Source organism: Rattus norvegicus, chromosome 1 (genome assembly GCF_021556685.1).
Source record: "Rattus norvegicus strain SHRSP/BbbUtx chromosome 1, alternate assembly SHRSP_T2T, whole genome shotgun sequence".
Lineage (NCBI taxonomy): Eukaryota > Metazoa > Chordata > Mammalia > Rodentia > Muridae > Rattus > Rattus norvegicus.
Window position 1 is genome coordinate 233,997,125 of NC_141534.1, and position 21,707 is coordinate 234,018,831.

Here is a 21,707-nt window from a genome sequence, read left to right on the forward strand (position 1 = left end):
CCATCTCTGTTCCTTCTCAGTGTGGCAACACTAGATAAATTCTTCCTGCCATCACCATGAGTCCAATTGGACTTTGGAGGCAGTGTGATCCATTAGAAAGATCTCCCCACCACCCAGAGTCCAATCCTCTGGCCTAGCACCTTAATAGCAGCAATTCCTATGCTGACCTTTGGAATTTAGTAGGTCTTTTGTGCTGGAGGCCAGCCCCCTCTCTGTCTTGCCACATTAGGCACAGTGCCTAACACCAAACGTCTCAGGCTAGTGTCACACTACATCTTTGAAACATCAGGACACATGTCTCTGAACAGTTTCCATGAAATCCTTCTTAACTGGGGGAAAAGGAAGAAACAATCCTCAGGTAAACAAATCCTCTTTCTTTGGGCAGCACTCTCCAGAAGCATAGCAGCCACCACTGTCTTAGCCTGGTTTGGAGTTTTCAGATGGTTCTGCATAGGCAGGCCAGATCGTTCCCTGACATCTAGAGTGTTCACAGTTTGGTGTATCATGACACTTGGGAGGTGGTGGAAAAGATTAGAAGTTAAAGGCTATTCTCAGTTACATAGTATGTTTAAGGCCAGCCTGGCCTATATGAAACACTAGCTCAATAGACAGACAGACAACCAGAAAGACAGACAAACAGACAGACATGGATGGATGGATGGATGGATGGATGGATGGATGGATGGATGGATGGATGGATGGGTGGGTGGATGGATGGATGGATGGATGGGTGGATGGATGGGTGGATGGAAAGATAGATGTAAATTTAAAGACTTTAGGCCTTTGTCAAAACTTTGGGGGAAAAAAAACAGAAAAAGAGATTAATTGATTCATCACATGGTGGCCAGGAAGCCCTGAATTTGTGTCTACCTCTTCCTGAACACTGAGGACATTGAGTGATGTTAGGATTGACAAGGGTAGGTTTATAACGAGAATAGTATCTTTCTTGACAACTTTGTAGCTTTGTCATAAAAAGAATGATGGATTTCTCTATCAGAGAAAGTACCATTTCCTAAGATATGAAATTTTGGTTTTATCAGAAATAATTTCTTGGTCTCTTTCCTTTGAATCTAAAACAGACGAGGAACTGGGAGAGGAAGGACAGGGTTTCCATGATCACTATCAAATACATAGGAAGGAAAACTCTCCCATTAAGTGTAAGTCTTGACCACTATTTTATAGGAGCAAAGTAGGGAAATGCCTGAGAGCCACACTCCTCAATTTCACTTCATCTCCCATAACCCAGAAATAAGTGTGCATCCTGCTCAACTTCCTCATACTCTAATCATGCACATGCTCAAGAAAGCCCAAGTTTGGGGGTGGGGTTAGCAGAGGTGCTGGTGACTGAGGTCAACATCAGACACACAAGCTCTACCTACACGCTGGCTGACTGCCAAGGAGACATTCAGGGGCAAAGTGTAAGAAACTAGTATGAAAACCAAGATCTCACATTGCCTATGAGATTTGGGCTAGAGCAGAAGAAAAATATGAGGACAGGGAAATAGAGATGCCGAGAAACCCCAGTGTGTGTCATCTCATTGGCTCCTGAAAGCTACTTCATTCTACATCCAGCCAGCTCTGATTTTACATTGAATCTCATTTCCCAGGTCATTCTGCCTGGACTCTGCTTACTGCACCTAAAAGGAATAGAGAAAGCCAAACTGCCATACTCGGTTAATTCAATCCTCCTACCCTAGAGAATAGGGAATAGTCTAGAATAATTTCCAATATATAATTATGTCTTCGGTTAGGCCTGCCAATTCTAAAACAGTAATCCAAGAGTATCAGCCTTTGTGTGGCAAACATATGAGATACACACAGTGTTCTCAGCTTGCTTGCCTTCAAAACCTGAGGACATCTCTTTTGAGATGCTTAAGAAAGCCTGGGTTTGCAGGGAGTGTAGCAGAGGTGCCATTGACTGAGCCTAGCATCAGACACTTGAGCTCTACTCACATGCTAGCTGACTGCCAACAAGACATACCAAGGTTAAAATGGGTTTGTTGGGGTCTTTAGACTTCGTACATGTACGACTATGTGAGCCTATGGTGTATATGTACACATATGTGCAGGTACCCATGCCTTAGATCTCAGCATCAACACAGAGACCAGAAGAGAACATGTATCCCTATCTCTGTCTATCATTCTCTACCTACTGAGGGGCCAGGGAGACAAGGTCTCTCCCTAACACTGGAGTTCACTTTTTTTTCTGGCCACACTGATCTTTCTGCTTCTGTCTTCTCTGGAGCTGGAGTTACAGGTAAGTGACAAGTCGGCTTGTTATATAAGTTCTGAGATCTTACCTCTGAGCCTCATGATTAGGCAGCAAGGGCTCTTGATAACTGAATCATCTTGTCCGGTTTAAAACGAGCCTTTATTTAGCCTTAAAGCTACTGCCATTGTAAGACACAAGTGAAGAGTGTTAAGACCTCTAAGCTCCTGCTTTATGTTGATTGGATAGATACCCAAGTGGACAAACATTAATCTACTCTGCATGATTTAAACAGAAATTGCTTATACAAATGTACATACTTTTCTGTAGCTGGATCCAAACATTTTTGTGATCATATTAGTAGCAGATTCAATTTCCTGTAACATGTATCTTGAGAAAAGTATACAAAAAGAAAAAAACTAGAGACCCAAGTTCAAATGTCATTTTCCCACTCCAGTGCTAGGTGATTCTGAATGAACTTCTCAACCCTCAGGATTCTCTCTCCCTGCCTCTACAGAAGGGAGATAAACGCCTGCTTCTCAGGGTTATTCTGGAAGACAGAGAAGTTAGCCAGCAAGCTGCTACTGCTACAGCACAGCATCACAGTCTTCCCAAGGTAGAACTGGGAAGTACCAGGTAGCTTTAAGAAAAGGTAAGACGGGGTTGGGAGGATGGGATGGAGAAATTTCTGGAGGGAAAGCCAGGAAAGGGGATAACATTTGAAATGTAAATAGAGAAAATATCCAATAAAAGAAAAGAAAAAAAGAAGAGGCAAGAGGATGCTGAAGCTTCCCTAGTGCCAGTGGTTCCTTGCCACTGCCGCAAGCTTTGAGGGAACCATGCTCGAGCTTGGAAGTGAAGATATATAGTCAGAAGACAGCCTCAGACCCTCTGAACTTAGAGATATTGGTAGCTACGAACCCCTATTCAGGGGAGAGCAGGTCTCCTAGGAGTGCTGACACACCTAAGATCACAGGTGAGACCACCACTGCTGCCCCAATACTGGTCTCAAATGGGACTTGCCTGGAGCCCACAGAACCCAGGATCAGAGGAGCAACCAAGGACAGGATCCTTCTGGTTTTCATCTGTGCCCGGGAGCAGACACTGTACCACAACTATCCGCACCCCAATCTTGCCCAGAGAGAGCAGGTCTCTGAGGAGTGCTGACATACCTAAAATCACAGAAAGCTGACACACCTAAAATCACAGAGAGAGCTTGCCTCCCAGGAGTGCTGACAATCTAAGATCACAGGCTCACAGGCTCAAACGAGGGACAGGCTCCAGTCAGAGACAGCAAAACCAACTAACACCAGAGATAACCAGAGGGAAAGAGGCAAGCACAAGAACCTAAGCAACAGAAACCAAGACTACTTGGCATCATCAGAACCCAGTTCTTCCACAACAGGAAGTCCTGGATACCCCAACACACCAAAAAGCAAGATTCCAATTTAAAATCACTTCTCATCATAATGATAGAGGACTTTAAGGAGGACATAAATAACTGCCTTTAAAAAATACAGGAGAAAACATGTAAACAGATGGGAGCCCCTAAAGAAGAAACACATAACTCCCTTAAAGAAATACAGAACACAACCAAATAGGTGAAGGAATTGAACAAAACCATCCAGGTAAAAATGGAAATAGAAACAATAGACCACAAAGGGAGACAACCTAGAGATAGAACCTAGGAAAGAGATCAGGAGTCATAGATGCAAGCATCACCAACAGAATACAAGAGATAGAAGAAAGAATCTCAGGGGTAGAAGATACCTTAGAAAACATTGACACAACAGTCAAAGAAAATGCAAAATACAAAATACTCCTAACCCAAAACATCCAGAAAAGACAGGACACAATGAAAACACTAAACCTTATGGTAATAGGCATAGAATAAAGCAAAGATTCCCAATTCAAAGGGACAGTAAACATCTTCAACAGAATTATAGAAGAAAATTTGCCTAACCTAAAGAAAGAGTATTAAAAGCAGTAAGGGAAAAGAGCAAGTAAGATATAAAGGTAGACCTACCAGAATTACACCAGACTTCTCAACAGAGACTCTAAAAGTCAGAAGATCCTGGGCAGATGTCATACAGAACCTAAGAGAACAAACATGCCAGCCCAGGCTACTATACCCAGTAAAACTATCAATTATCATAGATGGTGAAACCAAGATATTCGATGGCAAAACAAAATTTAAACACTATCTTTCCACAAATCCAGCCCTACAAAGGATAATAGATGGAAAACTCCAACACAAGGAGGAAAACTACACCCAAAGAAAAGCAAGAATTTAATCTTCTTTCAACAAACCCCAAAGAAGATAGACACACAAACATAATTCCACTTCTAACAACAAAAATAACAGGAAGCAACAAAAAAAAAATCACTGGTTCTTAGTATCTCTTAACATCAATGGACACAATTTCCCCAGTAAAAAGACATAGAGTAACTGACTGGATATGTAAATAGGACTCAGCATTTTGCTGCATACAGGAAACTCACCTCCATGACAAAGACAGACACTACCTCAGAGTAAAAGGCTGGAAAAATTTTTTCCAAGAAAATGTTCCAAAGAAACAAGCTGGAATAGCCATTTTAATATCGAATAAAATCTACATTCACCCAAAAGTTATCTAATGAGGACATTTCATACTCATCAAAGGAAAAAAATCTACCAAGATAAACTGTTAATTCTGAACATCTATGCTTCAAATGCTAAGGCATGAACATTCATAAAAGAAATGTTGCTAAAGCTCAAAGTATACATTGAACCTCACACAATAATAGTGGGAGACGGGGTTGGGGATTTAGCTCAGTGGTAGAGCGCTTGCCTAGCAAACTCAAGGCCCTGGGTTCAGTCCCCAGCTCTGAAAAAAAAAGAAAAAAGAAAAAAAATAGTGGGAGACTTCAACACCCCATTCTCACCAATGGACAGATCATGGAAACAGAAGCTAAACAGAGATACAATGAAACTAACTGGAGTTATGAACCAAATGGATTTAAAAGATATCTATAGAGCATTTACTCCTAAAAAAAATTATACCTTCTTCTTAGCACCTCAGGGTACCATCTCCAAAATTGGTCATATAATAGGTCACAAAGTAAGCCACAACAGATACAAGAAGATTGAAATAATTCCATGCATACTATTATATCACCACAGACTAAGGCTGGTCTTAAATAACAACAAAAACAACAGAAAGCCCTCATATACATGGAAGCTGAACAACTCTCTACTTAATGATAATTTGGTCCGGGAAAAAGTAAAGAAAAATGTTTAAACTTTTAAGAATATAATGAAAATGAAAGTATAACATATCCAACCTAATGGGACACAATGAAAGCAGTGCTAAGAGGAAAACTCAGCTCTGAATGCCTTCATAAAGAAATTGGAGAGAGCATACACTAGCAGCTTAACAGTACATCTGAAAGGTCTAGAACAAAATGAAGCAAGTACACCCAAGAGGAGTAGACGGCAGGAAAATCAGGACTGAAATCAACCAAGTAAAAAACAAAGAGAACTATACAAAGAATCAACAACACCAGTAGCTGGTTCTTTGAGAAAATCAACAAGATAGGTAAATCATTAGCCAAACTAACAAGAGGACACAGAGACAGTGTCCAAATTAACAAAATATGAAAAGGGAGACATAATAACAGAAATTGAAGGAATTCAAAAAATTATCAAATCCTACTATAAAAGCCTATACTCAACAAAACTGGAAAATTTGGAAGAAATGGATAGGTTTCTGGACAGATATCAGGTACCAAAATTAAATCAGGATCAGATAAACCATCTAAACAGTCCCATAATTCCTAATGAAATAGAAGCAGTCATTAAAAGCCAAACAACAAAAGCCCAGGACCAGATGGTTTTAGTGCAGAATTCTATCAGACCTTCAAAGACAACCTAATACCAATACTCTTCAACTATTCCATAAAATAGAAACAGAAGGAACATTACCTAAATCATTCTATGAAGTCACAGTTACATTGATACCCAAACCGAACAAAGACCCAACAAAGAAAGAGAACTTCAGATCAATTTCCCTTATACATAGTGAGGCAAAAATACTCAATAAAATTCTTGCAAACTGAATCCAAGAACACATTAAAATAATCATTCACCATAATCAAGTAGGCTTCATCGCACAGATACAGGGATGATTCAATATATGGAAACGCATCAATGTAATCCACTATATAAACAAACCCAAAGGAAAAAAAACTGCATGATCACCTCATTAGATGCTGAGAAAGCATTTGACAAAATTCAACACCCCTTCATGATAAAAGTCCCGGAAATAGTAGGATTTCAAGGCCCATACCTAAACATAGCTAAAGGAATAAAAAAAAAAAAAAGCAGTAGGCAACATCAAACTAAATAGTGAGAAACTTGAAGTAATCCCACCAAAATTAGGGACTAAACAAGACTGCCCACTCTCTCCCTTCCTATTCAGTATAGTACTCAAAGTTGTAGCGAGAGCAATTAAACAATAAAAGAAAGTCAAAAGGATACAAATTGGAAAAGTCAAAATATCACTATTTGCAGATGATACAGTATGATAGTATACATAAGTGACCCCAAAAATTCCACTAGAGAACTCTTTCTGTTGATAAATAACTTCATCAAAGTGGCTGGATATAAAATTAACTAAAACAAATCAGTAGCCTTCCTCTTCTTAAAGGATAAAAAAGAAACTAAAGACTGAAAAAGAAATTAGGGAAATGATACCCTTCACAATAGTCACAAATAATAAAAATACCATGGTGTGATTCTAACCAAGCAAGTGAAAGATCTGCATGACAAGAACTTCAAGTCTCTGAAGAAAGAAATCGAAGAAGACCCCAGAAGATGGAAAGATCTCCCATGCTCATGGATTAATATAGTAAAAATGACCATCTTAGCAAAAGCAATCTACAGATTCAATGTAATACCCATCGAAATTCCAGCTCAATTCTTCATAGAGTTAGAAAGAACAATTCTCAAATTCATTTGGAAGGAAAAAACCCAGGATAGCAAAAACTATTCTCATCAATAAGAGAACTTCTGGGGGAATCATAATCCCAGACCTCAAGCTCTACTACAAAACAATAAAACCCACATGGTACTGGTAGAGAGACAGACATATAGATCAGTGGAGTGGAATTGAAGACTCAGAAATGAACCCACATACCTATATTCACTTTATCTTTGACAAAAAGGTAAAACCATCCAGTGGAAAAAAAGGCAGCATTTTCAACAAATGGTGCTGGCTTAAGTGGTGTTCAGCATGTAGGAGAATGCACATTGACCCATTCTTATCTCCTTGTACAAATCTTAAGTCCAAGTGGATCAAGGACCTCCACATCAAACCAGATATACTCGATCTAATAGAAAAAAAGGTGGGGAAGAGTCTCAAACATATCAGTACAGGGGTAATTTTCCTGAACAGAACACCAATGTCTTATGCTCTAAGATCAAGAATCAACAAATGGGACCTCATAAAACTGCAAAGCTTCTATAAGACAAAGGACCCTGTCATTAAGACAACATGGCCACCAACAAATTGGGAAAAGATCTTTATCAATCCTACATCTAACAGAGGGCTAATATTAAATATACACAAAGAACTCAAAAAGTTAGACTCCAGAGAACCAAGTAACACTATTAAAAAATGAGGTAAAGAGCTAAACAACAAATTCTCAACTGAGGAATACCAAATGGCTGAGAAGCACCTAAAGAAATGTTCAACATCCTTAGTCATTAGGGAAATACAAATCAAAACAACCCTGAGATTCTACCTCACACCAGTCAGAATGGCTAAGATCAAAAACTCAGGTGACAACAGATGCTGGCTAGGATGTGGAGAAAAAGGAACACTCCTCCATTATTGGTGGGATTATAAGCTGGTACAATCACTTTAGAAGTCAGTCTGGATGTTCCTCAGAAAATTGCACATAGAACTACCTGAGGACGCAGCTATAGCAGTCCTGGGCATATACCCAAAAGATGTTCCAACACACAACAAAGACATATGCTCCACTGTGGTCATAGCAGCCTTATTTATTATGGCCAGAAGCTGGAAACAACCCATATGTCCTTCAAGGGAGAAATGGATAAGATAATGCGGTACATTTACACCATGGAATACTACTCTGCTGTTACAAACAATGACTTGATGAAATTCACAGGCCAATGGATGGAACTAGAAAATACATCCTGAGTGAAGTAACATAGTCATAAAAGAACACACATGGTACGTACTCACTGATAAGTGGATATTAGGGGAAAAAGCTCATAATACCTATGATACAGCTTACAGACCATATGAAACTCAAGAAGAAAGAAGACCAAAGTGTAGATGCTTCAGTTCTACTTAGAAGGGTGAACAAAATAATCACAGGAGGTAGAGGGTGGGAGGGACTTGGGAGGAAGAGAAGGAGGAGAGAGGACAAAGGGGGCAGGATCAAGAAGGATATGAGGGGAGATGTACAGAGGGTCAGGAAATTGAACAGAGGTGTGTAGCAATGGGGGATGGAGAACAGGGAGTAGTCAATAGAAAGTCTCAGATGCCAGGAAAGCAATAGGCTCCCAGGACCCAACGAGGATGACATTAGTTGAAATACCCAATAAAGGGTAAAGAGAACCTTTAGAGACCATATCCAGAGGTTAGGCATGGCCTCCTCTTCAGGGATGGGGCCACAAACCCTTCTCAAAATTTCAACCCAGAATTGCTCCTGACCCTAGGAAATACAAAGACAAAGAGTGGAGCAGAGACTAAAGGAAAGGCCATCCAGAGATGGCCCCACCTGGGGATCCATCCCATATGCAGCCACCAAATCCAGTCACTATTGCTGATGACAAGAAGTGCTTGCTGACAGGAGCCTGATATGGGTGTCTTCTGAGAGGCTCTGCCAGAGCCTACTGATAAGAGATGTGAATGTTTGCAGCTAACCATCAGACTGAGCATGGGGACCCCAATGAAAGAGTTAGGGAACAGACTAAAGGAGATAAAGGGGTTTGCAATCCCATAGGAAGAACAGTATCAAGCTACCAGAACCCTCAGAGCTTCCAGGGACTAAAACACCAACCAAAGTACACATGGAGGGACCCATGGCTCCAGCTGCATATGTAGCAGAGGATGGCCTTGTCTGGCATCAGTAAGAAGCAAGGCCCTTTGTCCTGTGAAGGCTTGATGCCCCAGTGTAGGGGAATGCTAGGGCAGTGATGTGGGAGTGGGTGTGTGGATGGGGGAGCACCTTCACAGAAGGATGGGGGAAGGGGTTGGGATAGGAAATTTTTGGAGGGGAAACTGAGAAGGGGGATAACATTTGAAATGTAAATAAATAAAATAACCAATAAAATAATTTAAAAAGAAGAAGAAGAGGTAAGAGACTCCCTTTAAGGGAGCCATTAGGCTGTTGAAGATATACTCTCAAAAGAAATTGGGTGGCTGTTTCAGTTTCCCACTTATTCCTGACTCAAAATGTGGCTAATCAGCCTGACCAGCATTCCCCCCCATCGCCCCCCCCCCCATGGCATGCCATCTTTCTGAGACCAGTTAGATGGCCCAATTTTGGACTTAAACTCCAGAACTCTTACTTCATTTGTATCATGTATAAGGTATTTTGTTATAGTAACAGAAAGTTAACTGATACAGGCAGGCAGCATGCTAAGTACTTTGTTGCGTATCTAGTTTATGCAATAGCCTTAAGAGGTAGGAGGACTGTATAAGTTTGGTAAGGGTATTGCAACTAAGTTACCTAGTGAATCCCACAAATGAGTAACAACGTTGGAAAAAAAATACTACTTACTCTTTTACTGTTTCAGGGTGAGAAAGATTTCAGACAAAGAAAATTATCAGCAACTACTTACTGGACTGTCAGTTCCAAGTCGATGATATGTTGATTTACACAGGTTTGTCGCCACCTTGGGATCCTCCATATCATAATCTTTGGGGAAGGCTTCTCTGTTACGATGCCTTCAAAGAGAGAAAAAAAATTAAAGTCCCTTAGGAGTAATCCTTATTGATCATGCATTGCATTTAAAGCCTTTAAGTTTGCTATATTCCGTGCTATTGTTTTAATTATAAATTCATCAAAGTCATGATGAATGATGTATTTCTCTCCTCTTTTCAAGGAGTGCTGGGACTACTCCCTGAAAACAGCCTGGCCCACTCAATAAAGCTAATACTGTCACAGAAACACCACTTAACTATCGCAGTAATTACTCTGTAGACCCAGTGAACCGAATCGTATTTAATAATGTAGATGACTTACTGACAGTAAACTGTCAAATAAGATATGGGAAAAGCTTTAAAAGGCGACTTGTCACTTTAGAAATTCTCTCTACCATGAATTTTAATTACATTGTTTTTCAAAGGCAGCAGGATGCATTGATTGGTAAGCTATGTGGTCCCAGTTTCCAAAAAGCACCCTAGGAGGCTGGTAGCCACTAGGTAAAAATCTAACAGAGCCCCACTCCTTAAAGTGAAAGTGGAGATAAACGTTCAAATTATCGTGGCTAAAAAGGTGGTTAGGTCTAATTTTAAAAGGAGGCGGGATGAGACTTGCTGTGACATGACAGGAAAAGGAAGGTCTGTGGTTGACGACATAAGTTTTCCTCAGGCTTTTTTTTGTTAAATAAAGGAAGCTGAGACTGAGCACCCTGCAGAAGGGACCCAAAGGGATGCCAGGCAGGAACTGTGCATGGGATACACAAAATTTTATTCAACCATCCATTTATTCAGCTACAGCTTGTAAAGTCCTCCCAGGCGAGATTTGAACACAGTATGTCCCCTCTGAAACTTAGGTATACATTTGATTTCCTCAGTGGTAGTGCAGGGAGATGGGGACATGGGGGAGGAATGGGGTTGGCTAAGTGGTAAGTAGATCATTAGGATGCACTCTATGAAACTATCCTTGCACTAGCTGACCTATTTTGTACCTATCTGATCTTCCTGTTTGGCCGTGATATAGTGAGGCCTGGAGTCCTTTCTGACCTTATGAGCTCTGAGCTTTCTTTGATAAATTACCCAGAGTTGTGGCCTGGATGTGAAGTCCTCCCATAGGCTCATGTGTTTTAATATTTGGTTCCCAGCTTTTTTTGGAAAGTTATAGAACATTTTAGGATGTGAGTTCTTGCTCTAGGAAGTGAGTCCTTGCAGGTTCTGTTAGCTCCATCTTGTCTTTAGCCACTCAGTACTAGCAGCTACATCATGAGGGACAGGTGACACTGTCATTGACTTTAAAAAGTCCCCACCAACACCGACTCACCTCCCTTCTCTTCCCAGTCACCCTTGTCATCCATCCGCTCCCAAATTAGTCTGTGGCCTGCTGTGATCTCTGTGGCACGCTCAGCCATAAAACCCTAGCATTGGTTCCTTTAAGTTTGTAGGCTCTCTTGGTGCCTGAACTTTGGGGGTTGTACCCTATCCCTTATCTCTGGTTTGCCTGTAACAGACTTTCTGCCTTTTTTTTCACCTTTCTGCTCACAGAGCACTAGGCTCTCCACCCATCACTAACAACTGGTGAATGATCCCTCTCAGTCAGCTTAAATGCTTTCCAGATTCTCTGGTGCTCTCAGAGGCAGAGGTACACCCCTCTAATCCTTTCCCTTGAATGAGGCTCCGGGATTTTTTTGTTTTGTTTTGTTTTTGTTTGTTTATTTAGCTAGGTTTTTGGCCTTTGGCTTCATTTGAAAGTCCGATACCAAGTTTCTCTTCTACCTTGGCCAGGCTAAGTTCCTGTCCCCTATCCAGTGAGGTGATGACCCACTGAACAGTTTGTGCCTTCCCCGTCTGATCCCCCAGGGTCTTTGAGATGCCTTGGACTTCAGGCCTTCCCCTCTACCTCACCCATGGGAACTCTGGCTCCCCTTTGGGATGTCCCTTAAGAGAACCTCCAATGTTCCATCTAATTGCTTGACTTAAGGGCCTCTAAACTTATCCATCTTTGCAGTGGAATTTGCCCTCAATATCCCTTAGATAATCAATCCAAATGTAGCTTACCAGGTGATCAGAAAATAATTCTCCATTCCCTATTTCTTTGCTCCATTTCTTTGCTGTTTTGTTGTTGTTGTTGTTGTTTTGTTTGTGTTTGTTTGTTTTTTTTGGTCACACACACACACACACACACACACACACACACACACACACACACACACACACTATGTAGAAGTACTGTCTTTAAGTAAGAGTTGACCTGTAAGTTTGTTGCAGAGTGGGACCTGGAGCCAGACCTAGCAGGGTGGGGGAAGCAAAGGAGGGTCCAGCTGCAGTGTGCACACAACCCCACCTGCTCCCGACCAAGCTGCTAATCTCTCTCCTAAGGTGTGAACCGATCGTTTGTTTATGAACTTGATTCCAAGTTCCAGAGTCCAATTCTTCAGCTGTCGCTTCCCTCTGGCATGCTGTGCCCTCCACTGGGGACATCTATATGCTTCTCAGTTCCTGGTTGTTCCATCAAATCCTTTACCATTCCCATCCTTGTCTTGTGCCCTAAGTGTCTCTTGTTGGAGTAACCTTTTTTACATTGTGTGAACGTGTGTCTCTGTAATGCCAATACTAGCCAGATCTTGGTATTGTTCTTCCCACGGCCCATTACTGGCCTCATACTTTGTAAGCATTCATTCTTTCTTACTTGGTGGTTGACTTTAATGAAGATCTTACTGCCAATAGCTGAGCAGGAAGTGGAGGGCAGAACTTCCAGGCAAAGAAAGGGTCTGTGGGAGCAGAAATCAGAAGCAGAAGATTCTCCTGAAGACTGGAAGGAACAGGATAGACCTGCAGTGGAGCACAGGAGTACAGAACTAGACATGTAGTGGGTCATAGGCTAGTCAGTTGGGTTAACTTTAGATAGGTGACAGAGAGACTACCCTAGCTAAAGGCCTAAGCATTAAAATATTAAAAAGATTCTCTGTCATTATTTATGGAGCTTTCTGTCAGGTCTGTGAAAGTCCCACCATATTTGACACCTAATGTGAGGTGCCAGATATGTTGGGACTTCCTGGTAACCTCCAGTGATTAAACAATGACACAGAGACTTCTTAATATTTACTAAAGCTTAGGCATATAGTTGGACAGATTCTCAGCTAACTCATCTAAGTTAGCCTGACATTCTCGCTCTACGTGGCTTGTTCTTTACCTCTCTCTCAGCCCCAGGACATCACCCAATAAGGAAGGATGAATGCTTACAAAATATGGGCCATAAAAATAACAATACCAAGATATGACCAGTACTCAGCTCTTTGCTGGCTTGGCAATCAATAATTGAATATACAAAGACAATCCTCACGCAATGTAAAGAGGTTACCCCAACCATCTTGCTTTGGATGAGAATGGCCCCCATCCCTCCTGGAGCCAGCTTTTGTGTCATTGGGGCTCCTAACACATGGACAATCTTCTCTCTAGGTTTTGGCCTTCTACTCTACCCTCCATGGGTCTTTATACTAAAGACACTTACTGGCTCCCTTCTCCTCTCCACTCTTCTGGTTATCTCTGGCTTTATCCTGCAACCCCACAGATTCAGGCTTCAGCTTCCTTTGAAGCTTATCGGAAGACACCCGAATAGTGTCCAGTGTTCCATTTTGGAGTCTCTTTTTCTGCCTCCATGGACTCAGATTTTATTACAATCTTTGGTCTCAGTACAGACCAAAGGCCAAAAAAATTGCGAACTTGATTTCCAAATTTTCACTGATCATAGCAACTGCTGCCGTAGAGACAATGAGCCCCAAGTATCCTAAATCTAAACTTGCTATGCTCTACACTTCCAAAAGTCTCTTGACTATAACATTCTACTTCCCACTCTTAAAAAGTCTTTTTTATCTCTGATTCCTTTGCACTCTGCTTTCAAACATACAAAAAACAAGAGAATGCTATGAACTCTTTTATCTCAGGATTTGTATATTTATTGGTTATGCTTTGACAAAATCTGATTTTAATCTTATAAGCAAAGGCTTATAATTTAAAATCTATACATGGAGATTATATCTTATATATTATACATTATATGTTACACGTTATACATTATATGTTACATGTTATACATTATATGTTATATATTGCATGTTATATATTATATATGTGTTTGTGTACATGAATCAATTTTGTTTGTATGTATGTAACTTGGATTCAACTCTATATAACTTGGATTCAACGTGTGTGTGTGTGTGTGTGTGTGTGTGTGTGTGTGGGTGTGTGTGTGGGTGTGTGGGTGTGGGTGTGTGTTTTAAAATAGCAACCATATAGCTTTCCTCCATCTTAGCCAATGATCTAATCAGTATATAAGCAGTCCCATGACTGACAATCATCTTTATTAAGGTTAAAGAGTACAAAGCATGGGACTTCACCATCTTAAAACGATCAAATGCCATAAAGTCACAATTATAAAACTCCTCAGTTCTGACCAGCTCCCTGTTTACCAATATATCTCCTTTTTAGACTAAGGATGCAACAAGTTTCAAATATTTTGGATTTGTATTGTGTGGTGGTTTGAATATGCTTGAACCATTGAAAGTGACACTAGTAGGAGATATAACCTTATTGGAGAAAAGTCGCTGTGTAGGTGGGCTTTGGGGTCTCCTCCTATGAAGTCTCCTTCTATACTCAAGCTTTATCCAGTGTGGAATACCAGTCTCCTCCTGGCTGCCTTTGGATCAAGATGTAGAACTCTAGGCTCCTCCAGCACTATATCTGCCTGCACACTGCCATGCTTCCTGCCATGAGAATAATGGCCTGAACCTCTGAAACTGCAAGCCACCTCCAATTAAATGTTGTCCTTTATAAGAATTTCCTTGCTCATGATGTCTCTTCACAGCAATAAAACCCTAAGACATATGGACTTCTGCTTGGTGATAAAAATTTAAGGTTATATTTGCTATAACAAATATATGTGATTCAACTATAGTTTACAATATAGTAAAAAAAATTTAAGGTTATAAAGGTCCCCTCAGATTAACACAAATTGGTTTAGGATGAATGTCTAAGTATTTATGTCCTTACTAACTACTTAACACCAAGCTGTTAGAAAATTTAAATAAGTAACAATTTACATTTGAAAAATAATGTATGTATAAAAATCAAGATTTATAATTTTCTAAGGTTCACAGTAATATTTATCTTTGCCTTTGCTCACTTTAGGATTTAGCCATCTGGATGAACTAACCCATACAAAAAACTGTAATATTCTGTAATGGTACACTATGAAAGGATCAATAAAGTTGCCAGTCTCTCTATGGACTTCACAATTTAAAGTTTTCTTTTGATACTAGAATAGCTTCCATTCAAAAACTTATTTTTCTAAAGCTAAACCAAACAGGTATGGAATGCAAAATCCTATTTTATTAAAAGCTACTAACCTATTGTAAACTGTTAAGGATAATTAAGAATTGCAAGTTAATAGTCACCTTATCAAATTCTTTAATCTGTCCAAAACTATACTTGTGGTCATGATAAGTAGTAATTTATGCAGGAATAAGCTTTATTAGCCTCCTGTTTTCAAAGTTAAGCCTAAAATAAGGAATACTAAATAGCTAGCCCTCCAACTCTTCAGAGATCTGCTAAATACGACATTTAAAATATTTAAGCATCCCATAATAGACAGAACTGCCCCCTGCTACAGAAACCCTTAAGGTCTCCAAAGAACATAAACGGGGCACAGAAATGCCTTGTGGTAACACTGACCACTGGGGAAAACTGCCTCATGCCTCACTGTGGACACTTTTGGGTTGATCGCCTTACTCTGCCTGGTCAAAGGAAGAACAGTATCCCCAAGTTCTTCCAAAGGAAAAAGACCCCAAACCTGAGTCTGATAGCCCAAGGCCTATGCTCTGTATAGCAACTGAAGGTTAAATTCTGTGCTATCTGACAGCTAAAGACCGAGGACTACTGCCGCCCACAAAAGTATGGAGACCACCAGAGCCTAAGGTACCCATCTAGGCTGCTTTAATTGATACACAGGCTATTTGGATTATACTTCCAGGTGTAATTTATCTTTCTCAGACCTCTGATGCTGACTTACTGTAGCTTTAACAGTAGCAGGCATTCAACTCCTTCCCCAACTAAGTCTAGACCCAGTTTACCTTGTTACCAAACTCAGAAGTGGGATAAAAACTCACAAAACTTTTCAAAGTAACTTTTTATTTTAAGGAAAGTCTCTTCACAATGACTGCTCTCGGTAATCAACCACCTGTGTCTCCTGGTAAATGGCTGGCTAGAAACAAGGTGTGGAGTTTATGAAAGGTCTGAGGATACAAAAGCTTAAGTTGTGAGGATCTTAAGGTGTGAGGATCTTAAGGTGTTTTAAGATGTGTAAATGCAACTTAGAGTGGTCTGAGGGTGTGAAAGCTTAAGTTGTGAGGGTCTAAGAAGGTGCTTTAAGGTGTGAAAATCCAATTTGTAAAGGTAGAGTAAGAAAGTAACTTAAAATATAAAATATGAAAAATATTTCAGATCTCTTCTCCTCTCTGTGGTATTATTAAGAATTCAAAAGTTTTGAGTTTTAACATTAACCAATGGAGTTCTGATACACTATTAATCTGGCTCCGGTCAGCACTGACTACCATTATCATAGTCACAAACTCAAGATTTTACATTTTCTTTGGTTGCCTTCTAAGTGGAGTCTTAAAAGTGCTCATTATTGTGCTAAAAATATCTGTCTAATCTCTATACACCCAGTCATCTGGATAGAGGAAAGAGTGTTCATATTTTTAACTCAAAATCATCTTGGCTCTCCAAGCTTCTACTATGACTCAAAGGCACGAGTCTACTGCCGTTTCTACAGTGTGGATTGCAGTAGATGCTCAAACAATGGTAATGATAGCATATCTAATCTTACCTCTTGTAAACTTAAAAGATTCCGGAAGCTTCAGAGAACTAACTTGAATCTACCCCTCATGGATCATGGACAGTATTTATCTGTATTCCATATAGATAAGTACCTGGGCAGCCCATATAGATACGTATAGAAACGATCAGCCTGTTTTTCCACATGCCTATTCTGTCCTTCCTGAAAGTAGGATCTCTTTCCCCTTTCCCGATCTTGGGACTCTCCTTCCTCAGTTACCAGGACCATAGACCTAAAAGTTCAAATGTACACCTAAGAAGAAATAATCTCCCTCCAAACCTCTTAACTTTATCTCTGTCCCTCATATGTATCTAGTCTAACATCCTGCCAGGTCCAGTTGTTCCTTCAAAATCTGCATCTTGGACAGCTTCGATGTGTCTAGCCTCAGGTGGTCCAGCCTCACAGCTGATGCCTGCACGTCCCTAGCCACAGATCCTGAACATTGAGTGAAATAGCCTACTCTTCCAGGACTTGGCCAACATCCCAGCTTTCATGCGTTCCCAAAGATGTTGATACCCCAAGAAATCAGGAAGCAATCTAAAGAGCACAACACCCCCATTCCTGCCTCAAACCCATCCCTTCCTGTTTCCTCAACTTTTATAATAAACAAAGGGGAGAAATGTTAATCCCAGCTAGCCTTCAGTGACCCAGCACCAGCAGCCACACCATCACTAGTCTTCAAATGTGATGTGTGTCCCCCTTTAAAGGCCCCTGCCATCCCAGACCTGTCTCTGTCTGCCTGTCTGTCTGTCTTTGTATCTCTCTGATGACCCCAACCCAGTTTAACTCACTGCCCCACAAGAGAGTTCTTGAGTGAGATCTGTTGTGTTGTGTGATCTCTGCAGCATACCTTGGCCCTGACCTGACAAGGTCCTCTAACTCAGAAACCCTAACAAGACATCTAGTTCCTGATTCCTGTTCTCTGCTTCCTGTCTGGGGATGTGATAAGACCAGTCAGCTCCGATACTTTATCCCCACGTCTCCTCAGGTGTAATGCACAGCATGTCTTTGGGCCATAGTAACCCCTTTCCTTCTTAAATGCTTCTTGTCGGGCCTTTGGTCACAGCAACAAAAGAAACAAGGAATACACCCAGTCCCTAGCATTTTGTCTGAGCAAAGACTGAGTGTGCTGCATTTTGTTGGACATTTGCAACTGGCACACAAATGCATTGGGGAAATAAACCTACTGGGGTCTACCTTCAACTACCCCCAGCCTCTGGAAAAATTGACATAACTAAGTAGTCAGGAAGGAATACTTTAATTTGAACAATTTCTTCCAGGTATGAGGGGAGCTTTACGGTGTTACAATACTCAGTGTGTGATCAGACGTGCCGTGTCATCTGCAAAAGCATCCCCGTTCCCTGCGGCCTCCCGTTTTTGATCCACCCCTCATGTCTGTTGGCCATCTGTATGACTGAGGAATATCTATTAAGGCCCACTGCTATTTAAATTGCATTATTTGCTTTGTTAGTTCTTTATATATTTTGGACACGGACCTTCTGCCAGATGAATAGTTGGTTAGTATTTCCCCTCACTGTCCTGTTTCCAATGCTGTGATGAAGCTTCTCAAATGATGCAACCTGGTTGGTCTGCTTTTGCTTTATGTTCTTTAACTGTTTAAGGGAGAGGGTCTTGAAATAACAGAAAGTATCCTAAACTCAGAGGATGTCCTGGTTCTAAAACCAGCAGCTTTTTAAAATTCTTGGACAGGTTGTTTTTAAGCTCGAGTTTAACAAATAATAATTCTTTGACTTTAGTTCACTAGGTTGTTATGAAATTTTAATATAAAAATATAAAAACAGAATAGAAAAGCAACAATTTATTTAATATTGAAGTATTTTAGAATCTGAAAATGATGCAACATATGTCATTAAAAGTCGTAGGTGAACACAAAAGCCTCTGGACGGTCAAAGTAGTTCTCAGCAAAGGGAGCAATGCAACCGCATTTCTGTACATGGTTTCGCGTTGTAAGAGTCGTGGCAGCAAAGGTAGCGTAGTGCTGGCACAAAAACTGCTGGCACTAAAGCAAGCAGCGTGTAGGACGACACAGATATAAACCCACTCAGCTCCAAGCACATAATTTTTGACAAAGATGACAAAAATACATATAGGGGGAAAAAGGATAATCTTATCAACAAATGATTCTGGGTAAACTGGATATCTACTATTTAAAAAGTAATCTGATTCCTATCACTCACTGTGCACGAAAATCAATTCCAAGTAGATAAAAAGAAAAAGAAAAAAAAAACCCTCAATAAAATACATGGGACTCTGAAACTTTTACAGGAATCTTTCATGGGATAGGGGTAGGCAAGGGCTTTATTACAGATAAAGTCACTGAGGAATTAGGACAGAAGCCTTTTAATTTTACGAGGTTCCATTTCCATTTGTCAATTGGAAATAGTTTATCAAGTGAAAAATGCCACCTACAGAGTAGGAAAATGCCTTTAGCATCTATACATCTGACAAAGGAATGATATTATTTAGCATATACTAAGAACTCAGAAACCTAAAGGACAGGAACTCAAAACCAATAAAGGACGAATGAAAATGGGCAGGTCTGAAAAGATGCAAGATAAATGATTGATAAGCACAGATAAAACAAGCATCCAATGTGGCCATAGAAATGCAAATTAGAAACACACTGGTATTTCATCCCGTCTCACTCGAATTATCATAGCTGCAAATGCTAGCTAGCAACGATGTGGACAAAGGGGAGCCCTTAGACGCTGCTGAAGAGAGGGTAAACTAGTCCCGCCACTGTGGAAGCCAATGGGAGACTGCCAAAGGCTTAGGACTAGGGCTACCAAATGATCTATTGCTCCTGGGTATGTACTTGCTCAGAGGACTCTGCGTGAACACATCACAGAGACACATGGACATCAGTGTTCACGGTGGCAACGTTCACAGTAGCTAAGTCATGGAACCAGCTCAGGTGTCCACAGCAGAGGAATGGATGTCAGTCATAGAGGATGAAGTTAAACGGTCTCCAGGCAGGTGGAGACAACTGGTGATATTCATATCAAATTAAGCCAATCTTAGACAACTCGGTGTGTTCTTTTACTTTTTACTCCTAGATTCTACATGGATAGATAAAATCCACACGCATATATGACATGAAGACAGAAGCAATATAGTCTACAGGAACAAAGGGGACAAGTAGGACAGGTGAACAGAGGATGGTAAAGGGGAATTGTGTTGAGTGTGCTTTAATAAACTCTGTACAAAAAATGTCCTTATGAATCATGTCTGTATCATGCACAAAGATGCACAATGAAATTTAATATAGAAGGATAATCATGCTAGATCCACAGAGCCAAAGAGGCTAAGTAACAAGGAGGGCTTAAATGAGAGGAGCAAGGGTCTTCCAGAGAAGAGGAAATAGATTTCTCAGCTGGAGTGGGGGCAGGTGGGGATGAGCAGGAGGCATCAGATGTGGGCGGAGTTGGGGTTGGATAGACAGAGTACTGGGAGAGATAAGTGGGTTTCCGAGGGCATTGTGGGAAAGAGGTTGAAACCAACAACAACAGAAACTCTGGAATCCACAAGTGTGACGCTAGCGAGGATTTCCAGTCACAGGATACAGAACCTGACTGAACTGGCTATCTTCTGTAACCAGGTAAGACCTCGAGTGGAGGGGTTGGGATACCAACCCAGCCACAAAGCCACAGTTTGTCCAGCCTGCACAGTGTACTAAGACTAGGCATAGTCGTCATCAGAGAGCACACAGACTCCGTCCAGCAAGGGATGGGAGCAGATGCGGAGTCCCGTAGAGCCAGTTTCCGGTGCTAGGGGCAACTGGACTCTGTTTCCGAGAATGAGATACTGCCTAGTTGTAGAATTATAAGAAAGCCAACTTGATTCTTACACAAATTTTGCTGTCACTTTGTATTTTAACATTATAAATAGAATTAGAAATGGAAGGAGGGCTGATGAGACAGATTCCAGATCACAAGCTATAGAAAAAGCAGCCTGGAATTCTGACCCTGTTGTCGGGGATCGAGGGCTCAGGGGAAGACCAGTCCAAGCAGATCCCATGCTGGAAGATGCCCCGAGGAACCATCTAGTCTCTGAACCGCTAGTTACGGACAGTCACATGGGTCCTCCAACCCTCCATTCTTCTTCAAAAAGATCTGGCCTAGTTGCTACTTAGGCTCTGTGGGAGCTTGAGGAGTCTGTCATGGCTTGTATATGATTCTACATCCGGTGGATCTGCAAGCTGCTCTTACGCAAACTGCAAAATACTCCATGTGGGTTGTAAGGCTCAACAAATTATCCCAGAGCTTCAGACAAGGCCACAGCTCCCTTCAGGCTGCCTCACCACAAAGGACCCCCGATCCCTGCCAGTGGTGGAAAGATGGATTTTAGGGCATAGGTTCCTCTTACAGGCAAGGGGACAGATTATAATCTGGGGTTTCTGTGGTCTCTTATCTATAAGGAGTGGGGAGGGAGTGGAAGTTTGAAAAGAAACTTTTGTTCTTGTGTTTTCTTCCCATGCCATACTGTTCTGGCACATTTCCTACTGTTCTGTAACCATCCATTAATGCATCCACCTCTCCTGAGACTGAAGGCATCTTAGACACGGAGATTATTTTTGATTCATCTTGGTGATCTGGTGCCTCGAAGAGTCTGACACGTTATAAACGATTAGATCTTCCCTGATTGATGGGCA

At 41.0% G+C, this 21,707-nt stretch overlaps 1 protein-coding gene across 6 annotated transcripts in view; it reads right to left on the reverse strand.

The window, feature by feature from the left end:
• Cfap95 (cilia and flagella associated protein 95) overlaps positions 1–21,707 on the reverse strand; it is a 116,479-nt gene that overhangs the window by 70,433 nt on the left and 24,339 nt on the right. For 3 of the 6 annotated variants that reach the window (XM_087583941.1, NM_001429313.1, NM_001109164.2), the window contains 1 exon segment: positions 10,068–10,173. In XM_087583941.1, coding sequence (XP_087440067.1) covers positions 10,068–10,173 — 106 coding nt within the window. 6 annotated transcript variants of the gene reach the window in all.